At 44.3% G+C, this 25,992-nt stretch overlaps 1 protein-coding gene across 1 annotated transcript in view; it reads left to right on the plus strand.

Moving 5' to 3' along the window:
• LOC147727841 (purpurin-like) overlaps positions 1 to 16,335 on the plus strand; it is a 172,667-nt gene extending 156,332 nt beyond the window's left edge. Inside the window, exon 6 of the mRNA XM_086963186.1 lies at positions 14,890 to 16,335. Coding sequence (XP_086819312.1) covers positions 14,890 to 14,900 — 11 coding nt within the window. The 3' untranslated portion in view covers positions 14,901 to 16,335. The remainder of the gene's footprint in view (positions 1 to 14,889) is intronic.
• The last annotated feature ends 9,657 nt before the right edge of the window (positions 16,336 to 25,992 follow it).

Below are 25,992 nucleotides of genomic sequence, written 5' to 3' on the forward strand. Positions count from 1 at the left end.
AGACATTCACTCAGATGAAGTGCTGTGGGCGATTCAGGGACCTTCTTCGGTTAAAGCACCCAAGGAGGATGGTTTTTCCTCTGAATGTTATAAAAACTTTGCACCTAGTCGGGTCCCATTGCTTACATGATTCTTCAACTCATTTAGCGACACTGGAGCCATTGCACACTCCATGTGCCTGGCCACAGTTGTGGTCCTACCTAAACCCGGCAAGGATCCGACAAAAAGCATCTCTTATCACCCCATCTCCTTGCTAAACTTTGATTAGAAAATATTCACTAGCATCTTGGCGGCTCGTTTGGCACCCTATAAGCAGGGGCTGGTGGATCCGGAGCAATCCGGCTTTATAGTTGTAGTGACAGGACCAGGCGACTCTGCCTATTTCTCGATAAAACTCAGCGCTCCCAGAAGCCAGCTTTACTTTTATTGAAGGACTCTGAGAAGGCATTTGATTGGGACCATTGACTTTATCTATGATTGACATTGGCCAGGTTCGGTCTGGGTGTGCCTTTTTTTAATTGGGTAAGCAGTACCTACAATACACCGGAGACAAGAATCAGGGTTCCTGACCCTTTAAGATCCTGAGAGGTACCCGACAAGGGTGCCTCCTGTCACCCCTTGTTATTCGTTCTATACATGGAGCCCTTTGCGGAGCATATACGCCAACAAGGCACAATCACTGGGATTCATATGGGCGATAGAGAACATAAACTCTCTCTATGCCGACAATGTCATGCTCTTCCTCACTCAGTCGTTCACATCCCTGCCTCCCCTCCTGCAGGAAATTGAAGAATGTGGCCTAGTATCTGGCTTTAAGATTCATATCCAAAAAACGTAAGCTCTCAGCCTAAATATCCCCATAATCGAACTGGTGCACTTAGAGGCGGAGTTGCCCTTTGGCTGGCCTCCAACAGGCGTTACCTATCTGGGTCTAAAGACATTCCCTATGGTTGAACTTACAGAATGCGAAAACTATGGTGCCCTCTTGACCCACATTTGGTCAGAGCTCCAGAATTGGAGAAGGATCACTCTATCCTGGCTAGTCAGGCTGGATGCTGTCAATCAAGATGGCATTACTTCCACACATCCTGTATATAATGCAGACCCTGTCCCTGCAACCCCTCCCCCCAAACACAGGCTAAAGTGCAACACTTGTTGGTGGACTTTGCCTGGGGTGGAAGGAGAGCCCGGATGGTGCCCCTCCAAACATACTTGAAACAGGAAGATGGATGGCCAGGGTGGTATTACCAAGCGGCCCAGCTGCGCTACATGATCGAATGGTATAAGCTTATGTCGGAAAAACACTGGTGCTTTATCGATCGCGCGATAGCGGGCATACATGTGTGGAAGTGCTCTGGCTCCCCAAATGACACTGCCCTGCCAGGGTCTACATTTCACCAGTCCTGTGAGCTGTGATGTATGTATGGACAGGGTTCAGGTACCCCGTGGTCTATCCGCCCCTATGTCCCCCGTCTGCCGTCCCCCTTTTATGTCACCTGAAATTCCCTCCCGCTCAGACGGGACAGGATTACCTCAAATGACAGGAAGCCAGATTCAACGTAGAGGGGATAATGGATTTTTTCACAATTGTCTGCCAACTATGGCTTACCTAAAACAACTTATTGGCAATACCTGGCTGTACTGCACTGGGTCAGGCAGCCACACATCCGCCCGCATGCAAACCGCCCGTAACAAAATTTGAATTTTGTTTTGTTCCGACAATTGGACAAATGCCTGCTTTCCAATATATACTCCTTTCTTCTTGCACCAACACAGCGAGTCAAGACCCCTGCGCAGCGAAGTTGGAAGTCAGAGTGCGAATGAGAGTTCTCCCACAAAGAATGGCATGACATAATACTAGGGCCTCCTCATGCAGCACTGCAGGAACAGAGATGATTCTGAAAATAGCAAATTACTGGTAATACACCCCCAAAAGGGTGGCACGCTGAAGGCACGGAGGGATGCCCGTTGCTGACACCACTGTGGCATACTGCCTGAAGATACAAACCTTCTGGGAATACTACCCAACATCAACACTTATGATACAGACATACCATGATTTTCTAACTACATACTCCTTGGTCTCCCCAACACCTTAACTTACCCTCTTGGGTCCTGCCGGGGAAGAGCTATTACATTGGCACTTGGTGCTGCCAAGCTGGTGCTACTCTCTCCCCAAACTCTAGGCCATCATTAGCTCTCTAAGACTTTCCTTTTCTAGTTATTTCCTTCAATCCACAACTACACCTTTCTTCCTCTTCTCTAAATATTCCTATAATATCTTTCCCCACCGGCCACTTGATGTAGGTGGTAGCTACTGCACTAATAGTAAAACTCAATGAAAAGATTTAAACCATAAATGTAGCTCTCTCAGACACCTTCCCCATTCGGCAGGGGACGAAGGAGGGGTGCCCTTTGTCACCCCTCCTCTTTGCCCTCCCCGTCAAGGCCCTAGCCTGCCATATCTGGGCAGACGCACAGAGGATGGAGCTGGCGAGGGTGCACGAGGACCGGATCGCTCTTTATGCGGATGAAGTCCTGCTCTCTACATTATCCAGAACCCTGCACTCCACCTCCCTCATGGATGGTTTCGAGCACTAGACGGCATGGCCACGGCCTTCCTATTAAATACCTTGAGACCCAGTATAGCCCTCACCTCCTGTCGAAAGACCCTGTATGATGGTGTTATGGGCATGACCAACCTTTTCTTATACTACCTGTCCACAAATGTATGACATTACAATGCATACATTTACAACGCATGCACTTACAGCACAGTTATTACATAGCAACATCCACTACAACGTATTCCTCTACATCGCATGACACTACATCGCATATTAAAAAACTACCTTTAGAACACATTCCATTTCATCGCATACAACCTTTACAATGCATACCATTACAATGCATACCATCACATTGCATTTAAGATAAGTATTGGAATGTATAGGGGTAAAAATGACTACTCTAACTCCAGGGGGTGCAACAGTAGGGTAAGTGTTGGATAGTGTAGGGGTAAAAATTACTATTCTAACTCCAGGGGGTGCAACAGTAGGGTAAGTGTTGGATAGTGTAGGGGTTAAAATTACTATTCAGACTCCAGGGGGTGCAACAGTAGAGTAAGTGTTGGATAGTATAGTAGTACTATGCGTTGTAATGGTATGCGTTGTAATGGTATGAATTGTAATGCCTGCGTTGTAGTGACATTAAATGTAGTGTCATGCATTGTAATGATATGCGTTGTAATGCCTGCGTTGTAATGACATGCGTTGTAAGGGATGTTGCGATGTAGTGACTGTGTTGTAAGTGTAGTGCAATGTAATGACTGCGTTGTAAAGGTTATTTCCCCCTGTCCACTCTCCTCCTGGTGATACACGACTGGTACACCGGCAGCTGGTCTAACCCGGCGTACCAACTTGAACAGGAGAGCCTAGGGTTCTCTTGAATACAGCCCATCCTCTACGGAGCCGCGATTTCCGGCATACAGTACTGTACTGAAGTAAGCTGCTGTAGGCAGACAAATCAATGTCTTATGCATTCTGAGATTTTGTAAGGTCAACAAGAGCACCGCCATGTCCACGGAGTCCAAGGCTTATAAGCGGCAAAGGAAGGCCACAGACATGATTTCCCTTCATCCGAATTATCTTCTGTCCAAGCATGTTCCACACACATAGTGGTCAACCATATAAAGTTTTTTGTGAAAGGATTACAGTGGGCATGGAATAACATTCTTCCCTGCCACCCAGACATGAGAAGAATACATTTGCCACAAAAAACACCATTGATTCTAGAAAGTCTTGTAGCATCATGGAAGCTTCCTATTTTATTTCATGAAAACTTAAAAAGGTTGTTCTTATAAATCAGAATGACAGAAAAGATTAAGCCGTACCTAGCTCTTTGAAGATTACCTTTGTAACCAAGGACCAGAATTTAAGTTTTGTACAAAAGAGGTCTGCAAAAAGACCATTATGACTATCAGCCTTGCCGGACTAAGCTAGATTTGTACAGGTTGACACTTAATATTCAACAACAGGGTCAGTTTCCCAGCCTCTAAATAACGGCTCTTCAAATTGTTGTTCACAAGCAGTCACTTTTGTGATACCGTATAAAAAGGGGTTTTGGAGGGGTGTGGTCTCGCTACAGATGGAGTGAGATGCACGCTTTTGGAGCTCTGGGCCGCCGCTGGTGAAATTAGCATTTTATGCTTTACAACACCACCGGTGGTGCCTTACTTGGGGGAGACTGGTTGGTGGAAAGGCTCAAGCTGATGCCCGGGGGCCTGGCCACCCCCCAGATCGGCGGATAGCGGTGTGTGCAGCGGTGGAAGGCAAGCTCTCCGGCCCTTGGGAACACACCCACCATTTTGTGTCATCTGGCCCTGCGTGCTCCAGAGTAGGCGATCCCTGCTGTGGCTCCACAATTGCTGAACAGAGAGCATTGGAGGAGCGGCCCTTCGGCCTCTGGAGGTGGTACGGGGGCTGAGCAGGACCAGTGCTGTTTTCCCTCTGCTCTAAGTGGTGGCACCCTGGAGGGAGATTGCCTGCACCGATCGGCGGGAAAGCACCCGCCATCTTGAACCTCCATCTTTGAACACCCCAAAGTGACCTCCGGCTCGGAGCTTGGACCCAGACCAGAGGCTGCGGCCATCAAAAGGTGAACGTGAACAGTAAGCATTTGGGGGCTGGGAAGTCACGGCCCTAATAATTTGGGAGTGCTCTATCAGACGATAGCATGCCTTTCTGCCATTTTAGGCTTTTGCAAACCGGGTCCTCGCCGGGCCTGACTTGAGCTGTTTTCCCTTCAGCGAATGCGCCTTTCACCCAGCAGGACCTCCGGGCATTTTTGCACTCCCCTAGTTAGTGGAGGTAGGCAGCAGGTAGTGAGGGATTTTCCGGTGGCCCTCTGTGCCCGGACTGGGACTGCCCGCCACCTGCTGACTTCCTCCGCCCTACCGCCCTAGATCTGTGTGGCCCCGGGTGTGCAGCTGCTGTGCATTGGCGAGGCCCCTCTGACAGTTAGCTGGACCCTGGGGTGCCCCTGCTGCCGGGGACAACGAGAGCTGCACAGCGGGTTGTTGGGGTGCTACTGGATTGCATCCCGGCTGGGACGCTGGGAACCAAGGGCCAGATGTAGGTATTCAAATACCGGTCGGTAACGGCCGAAAATACAGATTTTCGGTCGTTACCGACCGGTATTTGGATACTGAGATGTAGGGGCATAAGAAAATGCAGATTGGGTAATTTTACTGAATCGGTAATTTACCGAATCAGTAAATTTACTGAATCTGTATTTAAGATGTAGGTGGAACTGTAAACAGTGCCACATGGCTTTACGGATTCGTTATTTACCATCAACTATTAGTTGGTGGTAAACAACGAATACCTGTGTATATGGATATCTGTGCATGTATACCTGTGCCATGCGGCACACATACATGCCCTTAGGGCATGTATGTGTGCCACATGGCACACAAGCCCTAATCAGGGGTGCAACAGGGTGTCAAAGTGACACCCTGCTACCCTTGAATTTTTCGGTATTTACTGAATCGGTAATTACCGATTCGGTAATTGACATTCATTCCTAGGGGCCTACAGGCCCATAGGAATTGATGGCAATTACCGAATCCTACCGATTCAGTATTTTTTACCAAATTTTTACCTACATTGGATTTACCGATTCATAAATACCGAATCGGTAAAATTCAGTATTTATGAATCGGTAAATAGATGCCGTTGTTTTCCGAGAACGTGGGGGCCATTACCCTATGGCTAGATCAGAGGCGACGTAACGGTCACCTTGGACCCTCATGAGTCTTGGGGGGTGCCTGGTGGATTGAGTCCCCCCTATACAGCTCACACACAGTGCTGTGTCACCTCCTGTCACACTGATCGAGAGGCGCCCGCCATTTTGGATGTTGCTGGGCCTCCTGGGGTCTGCTTCGGAGGCCCCCTGGGCGGCTGTCATGAAGCCCGGATGCACTGCAAGCATTGTGGCCAATTGGGGGACGCCTGGAGAGAGCCTGGACCTGCAAGCCTGCTAACGCATCCTGCCGGTGATAGGGGTGGCAAGAGCTGACACCGAAGAGAGGTACTGTGGCAGCCATTTTCATGCAGGGGTGAGTTGCAGGACTCGCTTGAACAAGGCTGACCAGTCAACAGCAGTAGATCCTGATGCACAGCCAGGTATGGGGGCGGGGAGGCGTTAACGCCGCTGCTAGGGGGAGTTTCCTTTGAGACTTGAGCCTTCTTTAACCCCATCTGCCTGCAAACCTCATGGGGCATAGATTACACCCCGGTGGCGGTGCCCCTGCCCTGCTGAACTGCGTTCCCTGCGTCATCGCGTGAGCTGGGCTGCTGCATCCCTGGGTGCTTTGACATTGCACCCCAGGCTGCCTGCGAGCAGTGCTGCGGCCCCCTATGCACTGGCTCAGCCTCCCTGCGCGTTCACCCAAGAAACAAGCCCGGGCTAACAGATAGCAACAGGCAAGGGGACGCTAGCAGACAGCCCCGGGGTGGCTGGGGAGTCAGTTGGGTATCTAGAGGGCCTGAGTTGATTAGACGACCTGAAGATCTGCATTGCCCTCCCATCGGCGCCAGGAACTTTAAGGCATCGCGCTCCACTCTTCCGGTTAACAATCTTCAAAGGATTCCTGGAAAAACGCGCTACACCACTGTGATACTGGAATTGGTTCCCGTCTACCACGGCTGCTCTACCATCTCCGGGGTCTAGAATCATTGAGCCCAGGCGCGGCTGAGAGCGGGTGGCTGGCGACAAAACAGCAATCTCCCGGCGATCTACTGCGAGCATCTCCAACGCCCCGTGAGCATGACTCGATCCAGGAATGCGAAAGAGCCCCAAGTTGCTACAGTCATGGACCTGTGGAACAAGCTGGGCCCGGCTTCGACAACTGCCGCGGCGCTGGGGGCTGGGAGCCCCTCTGAGCCGGTTGCACAATCTTTTATTGCACTGTTCATGCAAGAGCTAAAGACTGAAATAGGGTCTCTACGCACAGAAGTACAAGCATGCGTAAAGAAGCTCTGTAGGAATGTTGGGGAACTGGGCGGGCGAGTAGATGACCTAGAAAATACCCTAGACGCTCGCATGAAAGACCAGGAGCACTTGTGGCAACGGCTCGCCACACTGGAAGAGCAGCATAACGAGCTCCAGATCAAGCAAGAAGACCTGGAAAATAGGGGGCGCCGCAACAACATACGCATATGAGGTGTTCCAATCGGGGCAGAAGGCACGGACCTAATGACCTTCATTGCTGAGCTGCTCCACGACATCAGAGGAGACGACGACGCCTAACCGCCTTCCCTGGACCGTGCGCATAGGGTCTCGGGACCACCCGGGAGGCCTGGACTTATCCCTGATATTCTGACCCGGGTCCACATTTTTACTGAAAAAGAAGCCATCCTCAAGGCGGCCAGAGACAAACCTGAGATACTGTGCAGGGGCGCACCAATTCAACTATTTCAGGATTTGGCTCCCACGACCCTTCGGCGCCGGAGGGACTTCCGACCCATCATGGACAAGCTCTGGGAGCTTAACATCTGCTATCAATGGGGACACCCCTTTGCCCTCATGTTCCAATAGGAGTCCAAACGCCGCATGCTGAGATCCTACAGAGAAGCGGCCCAATTGCTTCAAATCCCGGACACCCCTCCGGCCAGCCCTTCATGCGAGCCTCCCAAACTCTGAGTCCCATTAAAGCCTCAGTGGACCACAGTACCTCATTCCAGACATCCATCTTTCCATGGTGGCAGCAGATCATCCCAAGAAAAACAGGACATGATACAACATATAAAACTCTTGGAAGGAGGACCATTGCCCATAGGCTCACAAGCGTCTGCCATCAAATGATCCACCTCAATGCCTGTCGATATGCTGAACGCCTGCCCCATATCTGGGGATAGGCTCTGGTTTATCGGACTGCAGCTGCCACACCCCTCTTTTCTTCACCCCAGAAGTTCCATTGGCAGACACCTTGTCTACACTGCAGAGGCGGCAGCCTGGGACTGTACCCCAGTGATACAGACTTACTATTTAGCGCGATGACCGACCCCCATTCCTATTCCTGGGAGAGTGACATCTCCGGGACAGCCTGTGCCAGTGTGCCTGGCTACTCCCTAGACTGGAATAAGCTGTGTTGGCTATGTTGGCCATTCCATTATTTAAGCTATTTTATCCGCACCTACCCTTTTCCCTCTCTTCCCTTCTCCTATCCATCCACTCGGCAGGGGGGCATCTTGACACTTGGGAGAGCTTTGAGGTGGCAACTACACCTAACGATAGGTGATGATGACTTCCGTACCTTGTTTGAAGATTATTTCCATTAATGTGAAGGGACTCAATTCCCCCAACGGCGCCAAATGTGGAGGTATTTAATGTTGCAGAACCCCGACATAATTTTCTTGCAAGAGACCCATCTCCTCAGGGCTGATGTAAGACGCATGTCTCACCCACGCTTCCCTCACCAGTACTGGTCCTCAGCAGCCACTAAAACAGCGGGTGTAGCTATCCTCTGCAGGACAGGCATCCCCCAGGGAGATACCAAGGTGATTTGTGACAATGAGGGCAGGTTTCTTAAGGTGGAGGTCAGGAGAGGGCATCGCACACTCTCTCTTTGTAACATATACGCGCCAAATCAATGTCAAGATGCCTTCTTGCGCGAGATCTTAAGAAAGCACATAGTGCCGGTAAATTCGGACCTTATAGTAGGGGGGGATTTTAACTCGGTATGGGATGCGGAACTAGATCGCAGTGGGGGTGCGTTCCTTGGGGTGGGAGCTAGCTAGCTTGTGCCGGCCATGTTGCTCCTGGTCTACCTAGTGGACCGAGCCTGGTAATGTGATTTTGATGTTGTAGGGCGCTATTAAACCAGAGCTGATGCTCTTGGTAAGTTAGTGGAATTTCAACGCCCTTAAAAGGAACGTATTCTGCTGGAGGTTCCTCTACTTTGTAGTAGTGGAACTTGTGTGCTACTGGATTTGCTGCAGGAAACAGAATCCATGAATAGAATACCTCTGTCTGCTGATATTCATGTGCCACTATTACAAAGATTACTTTACCACCTCTCGATGATACTCCATTTTCTATAAGTTTTATAGTGATTGTTTTCCTTATATTTACCGGGATGAGTATAATATCCGGGTTATTTTGTTGGAGATTAGTGTCGTCTAAAACTGCCTGAGCTGCTGCTGCAGCAGCTCTCTCCCTTTCGTCGTCACTCATTTTTTTGACTGAAAGTTTGCAGAGCAAGTTTCAGGGAAACAAAGATTAGGTGCACAAAATTTTGGAACACTGTATCCTTCAACGTTGAACAAACCAAAAACGAATACATAAGATTTTCGTCCTACTCAGTTATGGCGGATATTATATCCTTTAACCCACTCCAGACGTCTATTGGAGTATTTTACGGGAAAAAGGGGTCTGTGTGAAAAGCACGACTGAATTACTCTAGTATCTAGCGTTAAATTATCACCTTACCAAACGTAGGGCGCCATGTAGTGTAGTTCCTATATTCCCAATAGGCTCTGCGCATTGAAATAATATATCCCATAGATTTGACGTAGGACTGAGGTCTACTAGGGCTCTATTGAATATACTAGACTTAATTGTGAGTGCCAGCTAGCTCAGAGGTCACTAGAAACTTTCTTGAATAAACAAGAAGGGATTAGGTACTGACAACCGCATAAACATGACAACTTTGTTTCCCAAGAATAAGAAATGTATCTCTAGTGTCGTGGAAACAATAGATGGTTATTTCACTCAGTCAATCGTGCATGCTCCGTTTCACCAGAGGTGCAGAGAAATAGAGACAGGCGTTTTCAATAAAAGGGTATTTATTGAACAGTCTTCTTTCTCATGCAGAAGAAATGAACTGCTAAAATCGTAATACTGGTTGCAAAGTACAGTGTGTACAGTACGAAGAGTATTATAAAATAATACTGTAAAAGCATGCTATCGTTTCTAAGCTATAAAATACATAGAATACATACATTAATAAAATGAAGACTAAAAGTACTCAACTGGTGCTTCTAAAATACGCCTACCCCGGTGTACCTAACCTAGGTCTAGTACAAGGGAAGAAGTAAGTGAGGTGTAGCTTAGTTTCAGTATTCTTTGCCAAGAATCTAATCCAAGAATTCTCTACGGGTCTAATCAGCTCCGTACCTTGGTTTAGAATGTAGGAGGTCTGGTATCTCTCTCTCAGGACTCAATTTCCCAACAACCCACAAGGTTAGCTTGGAAACACTGGAGCTGAATTTCTCGGCAGGAGAAAAGACAGCGTCTCTCTCAGTGCGTCTCCTGGAGGGTCGGCCTCCTTCGGAACTTGCTGTAGCAGGGCACGTTGAGCAAGTAAATAGTCAAACTGCTCCAAACCACTGTGTGTTTGACTGAGCAAATTTGGGCATATTTATACCTTGAAGGTGCCTGGTTTGACCTAAGGTTGGACATAATAACGTCATCAAAGACTCAGTTCTTTGAAAACTCCATGAGTTCTTGGATAAATCAATATTCAAGCAAGGGGAAGTCCCTGACGGCTGAAGGCGGGTTTTTCCAAGAAATCGTTGTGGATTTTAGGAACTAGTGGAATTAGCCATGCCGTATTTGGACTGCATAGGCTAAGTCTAAATATGGTTATGATTTTTATGCCTATATAAGGATTGGGTGATTTATACCTATATATGGGCATGAACCAGGAAAATTACACTAGGGTCCTAAAACGCCACACAACATACTAACTGTGGTAGCATCCAAGAAGAAGAGAACAGATTTTGCCGCACAATCCTGGGTGCTCCCATTTCCTCCTCAAAGTATGCTTGTCACCGCAAACTTAACTTGCCATACATCGAAGACTATATTAAGGCTCGCCCTGCATTATTGTGGCTCAGAGTCTGAAAAATCCAGTGGCCCAATTTACTAGGGAGATTATATTAGATTGTTTAAAATGTGATAGGGGGATGGAAATACCTTGGCTGGCTGCTGTTTACAAAGGTTTAACCAGTGTGAGCCATGAGCATTTATTTTCAAACCCCTCAGACTCCGGTATCATTAGTAAGAAATCCATTCAAACAGCTCTATATGCTTCTTATAGGAATGCTAGACATGATAAAAAGATTAGGAAAACGTCTGTTGCTAGATACATGCGTATTGAGAACACTTCCTGCGCTCCATCGAGCTATCTTCTAAAACCTTTTGGCCATTTGGAAAGGGGTTTACTTTTTTGGCTGAGGATTGATACAATGAAATTCATGCTCTGTTTCCCTGCGGGGTATAATTCTAACCTGGATTATTTGTCATGTCCCTGCAACAGCCAATATAAACAATCTAGGCTGCATTTTTTTAATTCTTTTGTAGTTACTATTTAATACTAACGAAAAGGTTTTTGATACCATATTTTAAGGCTTCACCTGTGATTGACTGCAAGGCAGCATATGGGAAGGTTATTGCTTTGGAAGATGATGCGCTAATCTTTCGGTTGGTTCTTTCTTGAAAGCGGCAGTATGCACCCGTAACTCTATGTGCCCCCGCTGATTCATGCTTATTTTATCCTGGTTTTAACCTCAAATTTTATCTTTTGGTAAACAAACACCTTGAAAAATTTCTCTTTTTTTATCATTTTGTGTATTGCACCGCTGAAGGACCAGTTTTAATTTCTCAATGCCCCTCTGCTGTTGGATACTTTTTTATTGTGCATGTTGTTGTCTGTCTGTACTTTTATGGATATGTATTTGTATCGGAATAAAGATATTGAATTGAATCGAACTGAAATGGACGGATTAATGTCCCAAGCTGCAGGAGCCTCACAGCAGTGCGGCCATCTTGCTCGTGCGCCACCTAGTGCCCCATGATTTGATTTTATTAAGTTTAAGACTATGCACTTTGTGTTAGAATTCAACTGGAAGACCTGTCAGCCTCAGTGTGGTCTTCCCAGAAAACCTTTTTGCCTGCTTACTTCCAATTTTGCTGATCTAGTTTTTGCTGGTCTTAGAACTCGGTGCACGTTACCACTGATGCTTAAATGCTTGTGCTCTCTCTCTTAAACGTGGTTTGATTGGATTATCCACAATTGGTATATTTAATGTACCTGTACGTCCCTAGTAAAGTGACCTACATGTTGCCAGGGCCTATAAATTAAATGGTACTACTGGGCCTGCAGCACTGATTGTGCCGCCCACTTAAGTAGGTCTTGAAACGTGTCTCAAGCCTGCCACTGCAAAGCTTGTGTGTACAGTTTACACTGCCATGTCAATTTGGCATTTAAAACCCCTTGCCAAGCCCTAAACTCCCATTTTACTATATATATTTGTCACCCCTAACATAGGCCAAGGTAGGCCATATGGTAGGATGCTGTGTAATTAAAAGGTAGGGCATGTACTTTTACGTTTTATATGTCCTCGTAGTGAAAAACTCCCTTATTCCCTTTTCACTACTGTGATCCCTACCCTCCAATAGGTTAACATTAGGTATTCCTTGTTACATCTAATAAGCTGTAATTCCCAATTGGAAGGAGGTAGAGCAGTCATGTTTAGTACCCATGGAATTGTAATTATAAATGCTCTTTACTGGTAAAGCCGAATTTATCATTGCAATTTTAAAAATGTCCCTTTTAAAAAGATGCAAAAGAAACAATTGATGGACGGAAAGCTGGACAATGCAATCACTCAGCCCCAGTCACAAGGATCTGAGTTAAATCCATCATTCTTTTGCTCACCAGACCACCCCAGTTTGGAACCAGCCATATGCCAATCAGCCTTGACCCTGTTCCTTGTAGGAACAGTCCAGCCCGGACTGCCAAGCCAGATCCTCACTGGACAGGAAACAAACATCCTGGGACCAGGTTTAGGCATCACCTATCATCAGCCAGGCTAGCTTGAATCCGTTGGTGTAGTGAGCACAGGACCCAAGTCTGGGCATACCCTTCCCACTTAGGGCGAAATATGCAAAAGAAACAATTGAAGGACGGAATGCTGGACACTGCAAACATTGAGGGATTAAATCAAGATCCTTGTGACTGGGGGTAAATGTTTGCATTGCCCAGCATTCCGTCACTTGATGGACCATCCGCATCTTGATGGGACATCCTGGGCAGGATGGGAAGGAGAAGCTTGTCACAGCCTAACTCTTGCATCTAAATAGGCTGTGTCCTGTCTCCACACAAGGAATGCATAACCCCCAAGGGAGGACTTCTATGCACTTCAAAGACCATTTTTTGAACTGTCCCCACTTCAAAGGAACCACTGGGTATAAGAACTGGACCTCAGACCCTACCACTTTAGTATACCTCTGGACCTGTGGAAACTCTGCCAGGAAGGACTGCTGCTCTGGAAAAACTGCTTTCTTGCTGTGCTGACCTGCTGCCCTCCTTGCCTGGGTGAGAAGGACTGGACCTACATCACTTAACCCAGAACCAGAGTGACTCCAAGGGATTGCTGGTGTATCAGCTTATTGAAGTCTCGGGGCATAAAAGACTTACAGCTCACCTGCTGCAACAAATGTGCTCTGCCATCTGTGAGTCAGCCCTGCCAAGTGGTGTCAACCCAGTCCTGGACCCTTGGACCCTTGGAAGTGCTGTTTCAGCAGAATCCATGCATTGTTGTTGACGCAAAGTACTTGGAACTGGCACATCTTCTACACTGCGAATGCATTACCGCCATTGTGAGGATCGAGTACAATACACCACTGGCTGTACAGCGCATAGACTCCATTCTCGGCGCATCCACTCCATTGTGCGGCTTGGAACTGATGTACCACATTTCTTGGTAGATCGATGATGCATTGCCTCGCCTGCACCCCGCATCTCATCTTTATGAATGACGCAACCAAGGTACTTTGCAGCTGGCCAAGCCCTGCATCCGATCCACGCTCCATCACAGTCGGCCTGAAGGTTTGGATTTGACCCTGTCTAGTACGACCAGATAGCCCTGAATTGCACTTTATGCTTTTAAGAACTACATAACAGTTTATTCTTTAAAAATTCATAACTCCAGTTCTAATTATTGGATTTTTGCTCTTGTTTTATTCATATAATTAAGCTCCATTCTTCTAACCTGGTAAGTATTTTGTGGTGTTTTTACTATTCTACTTTTTGCAGTGTTGCACAAATACTTTAAACATTGCCGCTTAAGTTAAGCCTGACTGCTCTGTGCCAAGCTGCCAGCGGATAAGCACAGGTTAATGTATGGTATGTTGTGGCTTATCCTGACTAGGGTTGTGGTTCCTGCTTGGACAGAGTCCATACCTCTGCCAACCAGTAACCCAATTTCTAACATCACTAATAACTCCTTTCAAAGTACTGTAATATCTGTAGAGAACTGGCTGCAAGGATTCAGGTGTGAATTGTACTGTAGATTACATTTCAAAATAAACACTCACCTCCACAATAACGCTCATACCACATTCAAGGATATACAAGTTCAGCAAACTTTGAAGAAGGTCAATTTAGGCACATCCAAGGTTGAAACATGTTACCTTTTGTTGCTATCTGGTACCAAGATGGTAGGGTCTGGAAGAGCACTCAGTTTGTAACCAGTCTACCCAGTAGACAGAAACTAACTCTACCACGTTAATCCCAATTCATTTTGAAAATGTTACCCAGGTTTCTTCGTAAAATGTCAATTAGTAAAGCTGTACCTTGCCACTACTTGCAACAAAATGTATGGAATAAGTATTAGGGAAAAATGCAGAAAAAATATGTAACCCTGTTTAGTTATACACGTCTAAATATGAAAGTCACATTTTCTAAATTCAGCCAAACTGCCTTTAATATATTTTGCAGTGTTCCGTGTTTCTCACATCATTTTGCAGTGCTTAAACTTTCACATATATATTGTAACTTTTATAAATAAGTAGATGTTGAATTTTATTTTTGCTTTTCAGGAGCTTGCTAAGAAATGAATGCATGTACACTGAAATCACAAATGGTGAGCTGACTGTGTCATCAGAGATCTGTGGAAATTCAAGAAACAAATCTTGAGTAACTGCTACAGCTATTAAAGAGGAAGTTATTTCAATGTCTTAATCATGTGTAATAAATGTTATCTAAGCAGGTAAAGCGGTGTGAAAATTATGGAAATTGTAATAAACAAATGTTGTGTATGATGTTGGTAATGTAATATCAAATGATACGTAATGTTTTAATTCTATTCTGTCTAACAGCATTCAAAACAATGTGCATTACACATGTACACCCTATCTATGGCTTGAGTAAGCATTTATTGAAAATTAAAGAAAGAAACAACCTAAGAAATCTCATCAATAATTTCAAAGTGCAATAAGTCGCAATTGAGCTCAGTGATTCAATATATACCAAAAAATAACACATCTCAAAACCAGTTGGTCACAAATATATATACACATCATATTTATTCAAAATATTCCATGATTCTTGTGGTACATTCTTCAAAAATCAGGTATCTACAATATCTATTCAGATGTCAACACAACAATGATAATACTCCTAAGAAAGGATATTCACCATGAAATGGCCCAGGGCCCCAACAAAAAAATAAAAACATATCAGTCACACTATTATACCTATCAGCCAAATCGTATACATCAGTCATCCTTAAACAAACACACAAAATCAATCAAATCAAGCATTCTGTACATTGGCAAACTCATTTCAAATACTTATTATACAGAAACCATGAATTCAATATCATCTATTGGATTGCTTGATTCATGAATGTTAGAGTTAATCAGGTGTTTTGGTCCATGTACACCAATCCAAGGCAGGGACATCTTAAGGATGTTTAGGGCCCTGGGCCAAATGTATTTTGGGGCCCCTGTCCAGAACAGCTTTTAATTTATAAACCAATTTCAGCTCTTTCATGTCCTCTTTGGCCACGTCACTGAGTGCACCTGCGCACTTCTCCAAATTCTAAATGTGTTCACATCTAATATTGATAGTGACAATATTGTAACACATCAGCAGTTCACTAATATTACTGCAAATAAGCTCTTTGATACCCTCCCATTTCTTATATGAGAGTTCCTGCTTTGATCTAAAAGAATATTTTTATGGATGTTGCATGAAAAATAAAAACAGCATTTCTCTGCAAAATGTCTGTAATAGACTCTCACTTCACCCACATTAAAAATAAATGAAAGGAAACGGTATTTAAAACAATCTGTTTAAGAATTATTATAGGTCGTCAAGAAAAGATTCTGCAGAACTGGGTTGGCTCTATCAGAGGGCCCACTGAAAGGCTGGGACCTAGGGCCAGAGCCGGCTTTGCCCATGCCTTAAAATGATCCAAAGTAACCGCCAATGCACATTTCGGTGGAGACCCAGGATATTTGTCACACCTTCCTCAGGGCTCAGAATGAATACAAATCAAACACTGGGGGAGGAACCTGGTGGGAATCCCAGGGATGGGTGAACTGTGGAGAAATAAAAAAAATGCCCATAAGCAATTTAAACAAAAATACACAGAGATCTCCAGAGTTATCTGTGTCTCAGCAGGAAGCAATACACTTCAGCATGTGATAGAGCAGATATGAAGAAAAATTCCCTATAATCTAAAATAAGGCAGGATGGCTGAACCGCTCAATGTAGTTCTAGAATCTATAGCCTTGCATTATGCTGAGGCTTTATTCTTGGACGCAGTCATCGTTGCAGACCGGTTATATCCAAGGCTACCAATTCTAGAACTACGCTGAAAATGAAATGAAATGAAAATGTAATGAAAAATGAAAAGGGGTTTTGTTGAGCGCCACTGCCTCCCTAAGGCGTCCAGGCGCTAAAAAGAGGGATAGTGCCTCATGAGGCCACAGCTTGGAGGAAATTTAGTAGTAGTAGGAGATTGTCCTTCATATCTGATCTATCACACGCTGAAGTGTATCCCTTCCTACTGACACACAGATAACTCTGAGATCTCTCTGTATATACAAATTAGAGTTTTCTGGTCATTCATTTTGGTTTTACCAATTATGGGAATTTATTAAATTTCTCTGCAGTTGACCCCTCCCTGAGATTCCCTCCAGGTTCCTCCCCCGTGTTAGATTTGTATTCATTCTGCGCCCTGAGGAAATGTGTGACCAATATCCTGGGTCTTCACCGAAACGCGCATCAGCGTTTACCTTGGATTGGAATGAAAAGGACCAGAACATCTGATCAATTCGAACATTCATGAGTCGAGCAACACACTAGACATAGAATTCATGGTTTCTGTTTAATGTGTATTTGAAATGAGTTTGTCAATGTACAGAATAAGGGGTTCTGGTTCGGTCTATTATGTTTAACATATATAAATTTTGCTTGATTTTATTGATTTTTATTGTACGTTTATAGATGACTGATATATGCAATTTGGCTGGTAGGTATGTAGTGTGATTGATAAGTTTTGATTGTTTTGTTGGGGACCTGAGCATGGGTCTCTCCAGGGTGAATATACTTTGTTAGGAGTATTGTTATTGTGCTGGCACCTGAATAGATATTAAAATACCTTATTTTTAATGAATGTACCATAAGAATCATTGAACATTTTGAATAAATATGATGTACATATATTTGTGACAAACTGGATTTTGAGATTTGTATTTTTTTGGTATATAATTAATCAGTGGGCTAAACTGAGACTTATTGCACTTTGAATTTATTAATGAGATATCTTACTCCAATGTATGTACTAGGCAGGTTTTTTTGTGTTTGAATTGTGACTTTCCTCCTCTGCCTGGGTATGTGTTTTCACAGGGACCCTCTTTTTTGCGTTAGAAAAGCATTTAGAGATGTTATTTTGCAAGATCGATTATTATCCATCACAAGAGCCCCAGATTTCTCCCTGTTAAGTCTGCCCAACCAGAGTCACTGGTACTGGGGGTGAAGGTAACACCTGGGTGGAGTAAAAAGAAATTGCAATGTACACCCTGGTAGTTTCTTTAGAAAGTATGGAAAATCTGCAACTCTGTGTCTAATTTTCTAGGTAAATCCTTATTTTCACCAAAGTATAGTCGATACATCGGCTTCCTTCTGCAGCTTAAATCTCCATGTGAAACAATACAGATATGCAGTTTTCCTAAGAGTCCTGTGATTATGATGGAGCAGGTAACTCGCACTATTGGCTCAATCTGAATTCCAGGTGATCTTGTAATCGGCGCCAATTGCACCCATGTGTTGGCATTTAACTAGACCTGCACGTTTGTACTTATAATAGGTTCTTCACTCCTGTCTGACACACGGCACACTTAGAGTAGAACTGAGAATTGTTGAAGGAAATCCCTTGAAGAGAACTAAGCAATTCCCATTGCAAACAAATATTCCTGTTACTAGAAAAGTGATTCACTGAGTTGAATAATGCTTCTCTTCCTTAAAATAAGAAAAGCATTGGAAAAGTAAATGACAGAGGTTGGGATCCAAATAAAAATACACATTTCAGGTGATCAAGGCAAGCTCTGTGTGTGCCTGTCTCTCAAAATCTGGCATTATCTTTGGTCAACGTGTTGTTTAGTTATTGCTTCTTTTGTCTGTGACACTGCAAAGCTGGTAGGATTGTATCACGATAATAATCATATGAATATCCAAAAATTATGTAGTGATGTCTAAAGAGAATGACAATTAGTACCGTGAATTTTAGATAATTAGCGGCTCGGAATTTAGAGGATCTAATTGTAACAATACGTTTAAAGGTGTATTCACTACACACTTACAATGTACTTTTGCTGAATCTCTCTTCTTGTTTATTTCTTATCTAATATGAACTCATCAAAATTAATAAAGATTGTTTAAAAAACAAGTCTGTGGTCAACGTTGGTTCACTATACCTCAAATAGTAGTGGAAAATACAGCAGTTCATATATTTGCGTAATGCTTCGAAAATACGTATTTACCTAAACTCGAGGTGAGACCACAACAAACCTCAGACAACAATTATGTTTCAAAGTATTACAGTGAATTGAATGTCTTTATAAAAAAACAATCTCTATCAATTTTCAAATGGAAGGCAGAAATGCCCCTCGTAGCTCAAACACGGGGGACAACAAGTACCTATTTATAGCAGGGATATATATTATCATTTTTCGATTCTTGTTGTGAATAGCTTTGCGGAGGAAAATGAGAATACCCATGGCTGGGAGCTGGTTGGTCTCTTGACTCTTTCAGAAGCAGGTGCATTAGCCAGAGTTGGTTAACAAAAACAGCACTGGTGGCAAATTACGTGCGACCTTTAGGAATTGCTATGTATATATTCTTGTGTAATGACTAACATACTAGTGAAAGTAGACGTTTGGAACTATGAAGGCAGCATGGTAATATGGATATTTCTACAGGTCAGAGTTCGATGATTAATCCCTACCGACCAATGGGATGTGTTTTATGGATTACTGGGAGTGCCAACATGCTCTGCCAGGCTCGAATTCCAAACAGTTTGTTTAGGTTGGTGAGGATCTGAGGAGGACAAATAAAAAATGTGATCTGGTTGCATTTTTTAAAGATAGAGCCTTTGCTAAAATGTTCTGATTTTCCTTTTAAAGATTTAATAGATCTAGGCTGCCCGCATTTTAATCATAATAAATTGTTAGCAAAATTGACATCTTATGGTCCACTGGCCCTGGGGTGGTTAATTCCCTGCAGTAGCTATTTCTACACGCCCACTGATGCTATGCACAACTCCATAGCAAGGAGGAAAGCGCTGTTTGTCTGCTTAACCATCCTGGAGAAATGTAGCTTTTGGTATCTTAATCAGTCATCAATAGAAGTACAAAAGGGTCGTCAATTCATAGTCTTCACTAGAAAGGACCAGATCATACTGAATGCCTTCTCCACATACAGCAATAGCAAAGCCACCTCTTTTTGGTTAATTTTTTCAAGAAAGTAAGTGATCCCTAAGGTATTATTGAAAGTCTGCATCTTTGCAAGACCTACTTGATCCCCCTTTAGCATTCTTGATAGCAGGTCCTTCCAAGAAGATGGCAAATATTTTGGTGACTATTTTCAATAAGTATCAGTCACATTGATTCACATTTCTCACTGTCTTTGCTGGTTTTTTTCTAATTTTTAATATTTCTTTTTATTATTGGAATATTTCATACAAGTCAACCATTAATCTTAAAAGACATAGAAATCTGGAGGCTATTTATGAGCCCTTGCGTCATTTTTGCGCTGCTGATGCGTCACTTTTTGTGACGCACCAGCAGGGTAAAAAATGCACCATGTTGCGTCATATTTACAAAGTGCCGCATCTAAGTAGATGCGTCACTTTGTAAACCCCTGCGCCACATTATACCTGCGCCAGGTATAATGTATGCAGGGGGGGGGGGCATTCCGACGCAAGTAAGCCTTGTAGAAGTGACGCAGTGGAATCTATGAGATTTCACTGCATCACTTCTAGGACGCAAATGCATCAATATCTTACGCCTACCTCACAGCAGGTGTAAGACTGATCCAGGCACATTTCACATGGGACTTGCCCATTTGTAATGACCCATTGCTGGAGTTACGTCACTTTTGTGATACACTCCAGCAATGCGTAATTTTTGCGCCTACAGATACGTCAGAAATACTGACGTATCTGTAACTCCTTGCAACATGATGCGTCATACTGTAAATATGACGCATCCAGCATGTCGCAAGGAGGGTGCAATGAAAAGTGATGCATCGCTGTTTTCACGCAGCAAAGCATCACTTTTCATAAATGAGACCCCAAGTTCTTATCATCCATTTTACCGAATTACGAGGCCAGGTAAAAGAACAACTGTCTTCACATCTTCGTCCGACTTATCACTACATAGCATAACAGAATGAAACTAAATATTGCACATTATCTCAGTTTTGGTAACAGTAATTATAGGCCTCTTATTCCAAGTCATCCCATAGTCTCCGGAATTTATTATATGTGCCTGACCTCAGTGCATAACAACATTCTAGTCCCTTAAATGTTAACATTTTAGACCGTCAGTGTTGAAAGGAGAGGACAACTTCAGACAGCCAGTTCTGCAGGATTATTGATTTTGCTATAAGGGCTATCAACACTTTTTTTTTCTTCTGCAACAATTTTATATTGACAGCTGACAAATAGCCCATATCTGGATCAAAACTGCTTTGAGATTAGATGCTGAGATCAAAACTTTCAAGTATTAATGGTTACTATGTAATTTCAGCTATATACATAAGTGAGATGCATATAATTACTCCTTATGATCAATTGAAATAGTACAGTGTTAGTATTTGACAACAATAATGTTCTCTTTGTTATTGGTCCTACGAGGGTGTGTGTTTTGAACTTAAATGACCAACATATGTAACTTGACAATTCTTCTTTCTGCTGTATCGCTTCATGTCACATTGACCATTTGTAGGGTCTTAAAATAAAATCAATAAAATTTATTTTAAAAAAACCTGCTATGAGGGGTACTGATACAGCTATCGAAACACATGCAAATAGCTTTCAAGTAACAGTTGTCAGGTCCTCCATTTGCTTGCACATTATCAACTTTTACAATAATGATTTCTCAAGTATCACTAACACCAGGTTTCCGCTTTTATTTACCTTCATACATAGTCTAAGGGAGGACACAGCTTCAAGATGACACCCATTTTATATTTGCCTGGAAGGTGATTTTGATGTTCACATCTCCAGTTTATTGGCAACCCTCCCCAAAGCATATACCTCTGCCATCAATTTACGCACTGAACCACGTGGCAGAGAGATGCTTACCAGCTCACTTCACTAAACTTGGAAAACACGCTGGCCATTGTAACCTCAAACTACAGTGAGGCCCCTACATATAAATTATGTTTTTGTTAAATGTAAATTGATTAGACAGCTTCTAAATGGCATGGTAGTCCCCACAACCTTCAGTGACTACAACCCAAATGAAATCCAATTAATGTCAAACCACAGGGAGCAACCCAGGAGGGACACAGCTCTTTGCAATTTCCAATTCTTATCGGATAAACTAAGAGTAGTCTGGAAAATGAAAAACCCTGCACAATACTTTAACCTCATAATCTGAGTTAACTATCAGCTGGTGTTCGCCTGCCTGTCTGAGGAGGCCCACGGCTCACAGGTAGTGGAGGATTTTGTTAATTTATGCCTGTTAGATTTGGTGGTCTCTAGTTGGCATAGGTAGGTACCAGTGACAAATAAATACCTTTGCGTCTAGTCAGGGTAAGGGGGTACACTCCTAAAATAACCCCTGCTCACCCCCTTGGTAGCCTGGCACGAGCAGACAAGCTTATCTCAGAAGTGTAAAGCTACAATACTACAGATGGACACCACACCAGTTGTATATTAAAAATACGTATTTTTTATATAGACTTAACACAAGACCACACACAACAAAAATCCACAATACTGTACTTAAAATGATAGAATGTGCTTAGTTCTCTTTAGATCTTAAAATGTGACACTTTGAGACAATGTACCTTTGAATGCGTAACGCCATACAACGAAAGTGTTGCAGGAAAGGTGATGCGTCGGTTCCTGGTTCGCAGGAACGGTGATGGGTCGGTTTCTTACTGCACTTCCGTGGCGGTGCAGCTAACAACCCCATGATGCGATGAAGATCCGGTGCGATGAAACAAAGATGGCATCTTCTTGATGCGACAGGCTTCTTCGATGTTGTGAGATGTCTCGACTCGATGCGACAGCGGCAACACCCTTGTTCAGTGACGCGACAACAGCGGCTTTGGCGGCGACACTCTTCTCCGACGATGCGAGATGCTTCGGCTCGATGCGAAAGCCTGCATCTGCAACACCCTTGTTCAGTGATGCGAGAACAGCGGCTGTGGCGGCAGCATGCTTCTCCGTGGATGCAAGGCGCTTCTGCGATGCAATGCGACACCTACAGCGGCGACACCCTTGTTCAGTGACGCAACGGCAGCGGCTGCTGCGGCGACATGCTTCTTCAATGTTGCTACACGTTTCTTGTGATGTGGTGTGATGCAACAGCTACAGCAGCGGCGCCCTTGTTCAGATGCGACGGCTGCGATGGCGACATGCTTCTTCTTCGTTAGTCGCGCTTCCAGCTCCTTGCGGCACGCAGTCCCTCTGAAGGTCCAAAACAGCTGCAGGAACTCCCAAAGAACTCTTGGGGAGCTGGTAGTTGAAGTCTGTTGTCCCCGAGACTTCAGCAGGAGGAAAGCTCTTCTCTAAATTCCTTGGAGATCCTTCACAAGTTGAATAAAGCACACAAAGTTCATTTCTGCTTTCTTTGGCAGTCAGGCAACCACTGCAGGCAATCCCTCAAGCAGCATTTCAGCTAAGAAACAGTCTCTCCTCAGTTTCTTCCTGTTCCTCTCCTCAGCAAAGGTTTCTTCTTGTTTCTTAAAGTGATCTAAAATTCTGGGGTCTGGGTCCCCCTCTTTATACACAGTTCCGCTTTGTTCTCTGAAGGCAGAGAGGCCTTTGCCAAGTCCAAACCAGTTCTGGTCGGTCCTGGATCACTCTGTTTACATGGCTCCTACTTTCCTTTCACAGTGCAGGGCAGAGACATCAGACGCACCACAGGAGGGGGAGCCAGCATTGTGGAGGGAAGGCACAGCCTTATTCAGGTCCCAGGTGCAACTACTCCCTCCCATCTAGATGCAGATCTCTCTATTCAACACTGGGCTGACTCGTCCTGTCTCCTGGAATCCCCCAGCCCCTGTCACTCAAACTCCAGACAAGGAATATGCAACCTAGCAGAGGCAGGCTTGGATAGCTAGACAAGAAAATACCTACTTTCTAAAAGTGGTATTTTCAAGCACAGAATGTTAAAATCAACTTCACTAAAATATGTATTTTATCATTCTGAGTCAAGGCATACTAAACTCGAATTTCTACCATGTTCCCTGAATCAGTTAGGATTATATGATGTAAAAATCAAACTGCCCATTCTGGCCTATGTGGAATATTTAGCCTTGCAATAGTGAAAAACGAAAATGGCTGTAATTCACTATTAGGACATGCCACACACATCAGGGCTTGTCCTACCTTATACGTACAATTCACCCTGCCATTTGGCCTACCATAGGGGTGTCTGATATGAAAAAAGGGAAGGTTTAGGAACTGGCAAGTGGGTGCACTTGCCCAGTCATTATGGCAGTACCAGACTGCACGGAGGCTTTGCGATGGCAAGCCTTAGACACACTTTTACAGGGTGCTTTTGTGGGTGGCACAACCAGTGCTGCAAGCCCACCAGCAGCATTTGGTTTACACGCCCTGGGCACTCCTGGTACACTGTACTAGGGTCTGACAGGAAAATCACACCAGCCAATCATGGAATCACTAATCCATACATCAATTTACAATAGGGAGCAATTGCACTGTGGCACTGGACAGCAGCGGCACAGTGCCCAAAGCATCTAACACCAGCAAAAACATATGAGGCAACAGCACAAATTGGAAGGGAGACCCACGCCAAGGTGCCAGGTCTAACAATGCCACAACATTAATAGGGTTTATTAAACCAGGTTAACCCACCCCTAATATTTTTTGGTGGTTTATCACCGCTTGTTCAAAAGCTGATAGGGATCTTCACCTCGCATTAACTCCCAAACCCAGGGATCATTATTTGGTGAGTAATCTGGATAAGCAATACATAAAAAGCCATAAAACACGGTTAGGAAGTTGTAAACTCTTGCTGGGATACACTCTTACAAACATCTAAACAGGGCTGCAGCAAGACATTTGGGGTAGTGTTTCTGAATTCAAATCCAGTTCCAGGCCCCCCACCACAATTTATTGCCATATCATCAGCAGCAATTGGGAGAAACAATTTAAGGGAATCAATGCTGCCCCTCATTTAGAAGGCACTTTTCAAGTTAATTGAAAGTTAGTGCCACATTTTTACACAACTCTGCCAGAGGGTGAGGCTGTGATCCATCAGAGCCCGGGCAACAAAGCACCGAACCCTGACAATGTCCCCATTGATTTAATGAAACAATGTATCCTTTTGAGCCCCACTCCTCACGGTTATCTTCAATGGTTTTGCACATACTACCCTAATCGCATTATGGATCTCCTCTGTCACTGTCCCCACATTACAAAAGGGGGACTGCTCATCTCCTGCATGCCACAGGCCAATTTCTCTCCTGGACAGCACAGCTAAAATACTGGGCTGGGGTATTTAACAAAATTACTGAGTGGATCAACACCAAATCTATACTTTATAGCTGTTAATATGTCTTCTGGCGCAAACTAAGGCCCATAGAGCAATGCCTTAATCGCGACCTGGTGCTTGGTAAATATACTGTGGCTAAAAGATGTCCACTTTACCTGCCTTCGGTATTCGACTGCATAAACAGGCAGAAATGATGGTACATTCTTATTTCTTATGGGCTTGACACTGTTTTGGTCCACTTTCTGGCCCATTTACATGAGGGAACGTAAGCTAGAGTCCGCAGGAAGAAATCACAGGAGAAATCAAAATTCAGCATGGTGTCAGGCAGAGATGTGTGTTAGTTCCCCTTCTATTTATTTTATATGTGAACGATCTCCATCCCTCACTTTTGGACAAACTCAGGATGTCCCAGCAATCAGGGGCAACCCACTCCCATCCCTCTTGTATGCGGATGACGCAATGCTCATAGCATGAACACCTAGGGCACTGCGTCTCCTGGTACACACTTTTACCAACTTCATGGCCTCCCTTGATCTGCAAACTAATTTTGTCAAGTCCCACATCATGTCTTGTGGCCCTAAGTGCAGGCCCCTATCAACCCGGTCAATTGGCCTCAACGCACTGACCAGTACAAGCACTTTCCCTTATCCTTTCTCCTCCCATGGGTCATGGTCTTTCAATAATCTCTCATCATGCAATAATATTTTCTTCGGCAACAGGTCTCTATGTTCTCTTCCCCAGCCCCTGGGTGGTGGATTTCTAGACATATTGTTAAAAATGTATAAATCCCTGTGCCATCCTATTGCTATGTACAGCGCAGAGTTATTGGGTATTTCCAACTGTAAGGTAATCCAGCAAAAAGAAAACACATTTCTAAAGACAATGCAAGCACTTCCCATTCCTACTGCTAATTTCATCAATCAAAGAACTGGGGCTGTG

This window comes from Lissotriton vulgaris, chromosome 3_1 (assembly GCF_964263255.1).
Source record: "Lissotriton vulgaris chromosome 3_1, aLisVul1.2, whole genome shotgun sequence".
NCBI classification, from domain to species: domain Eukaryota; kingdom Metazoa; phylum Chordata; class Amphibia; order Caudata; family Salamandridae; genus Lissotriton; species Lissotriton vulgaris.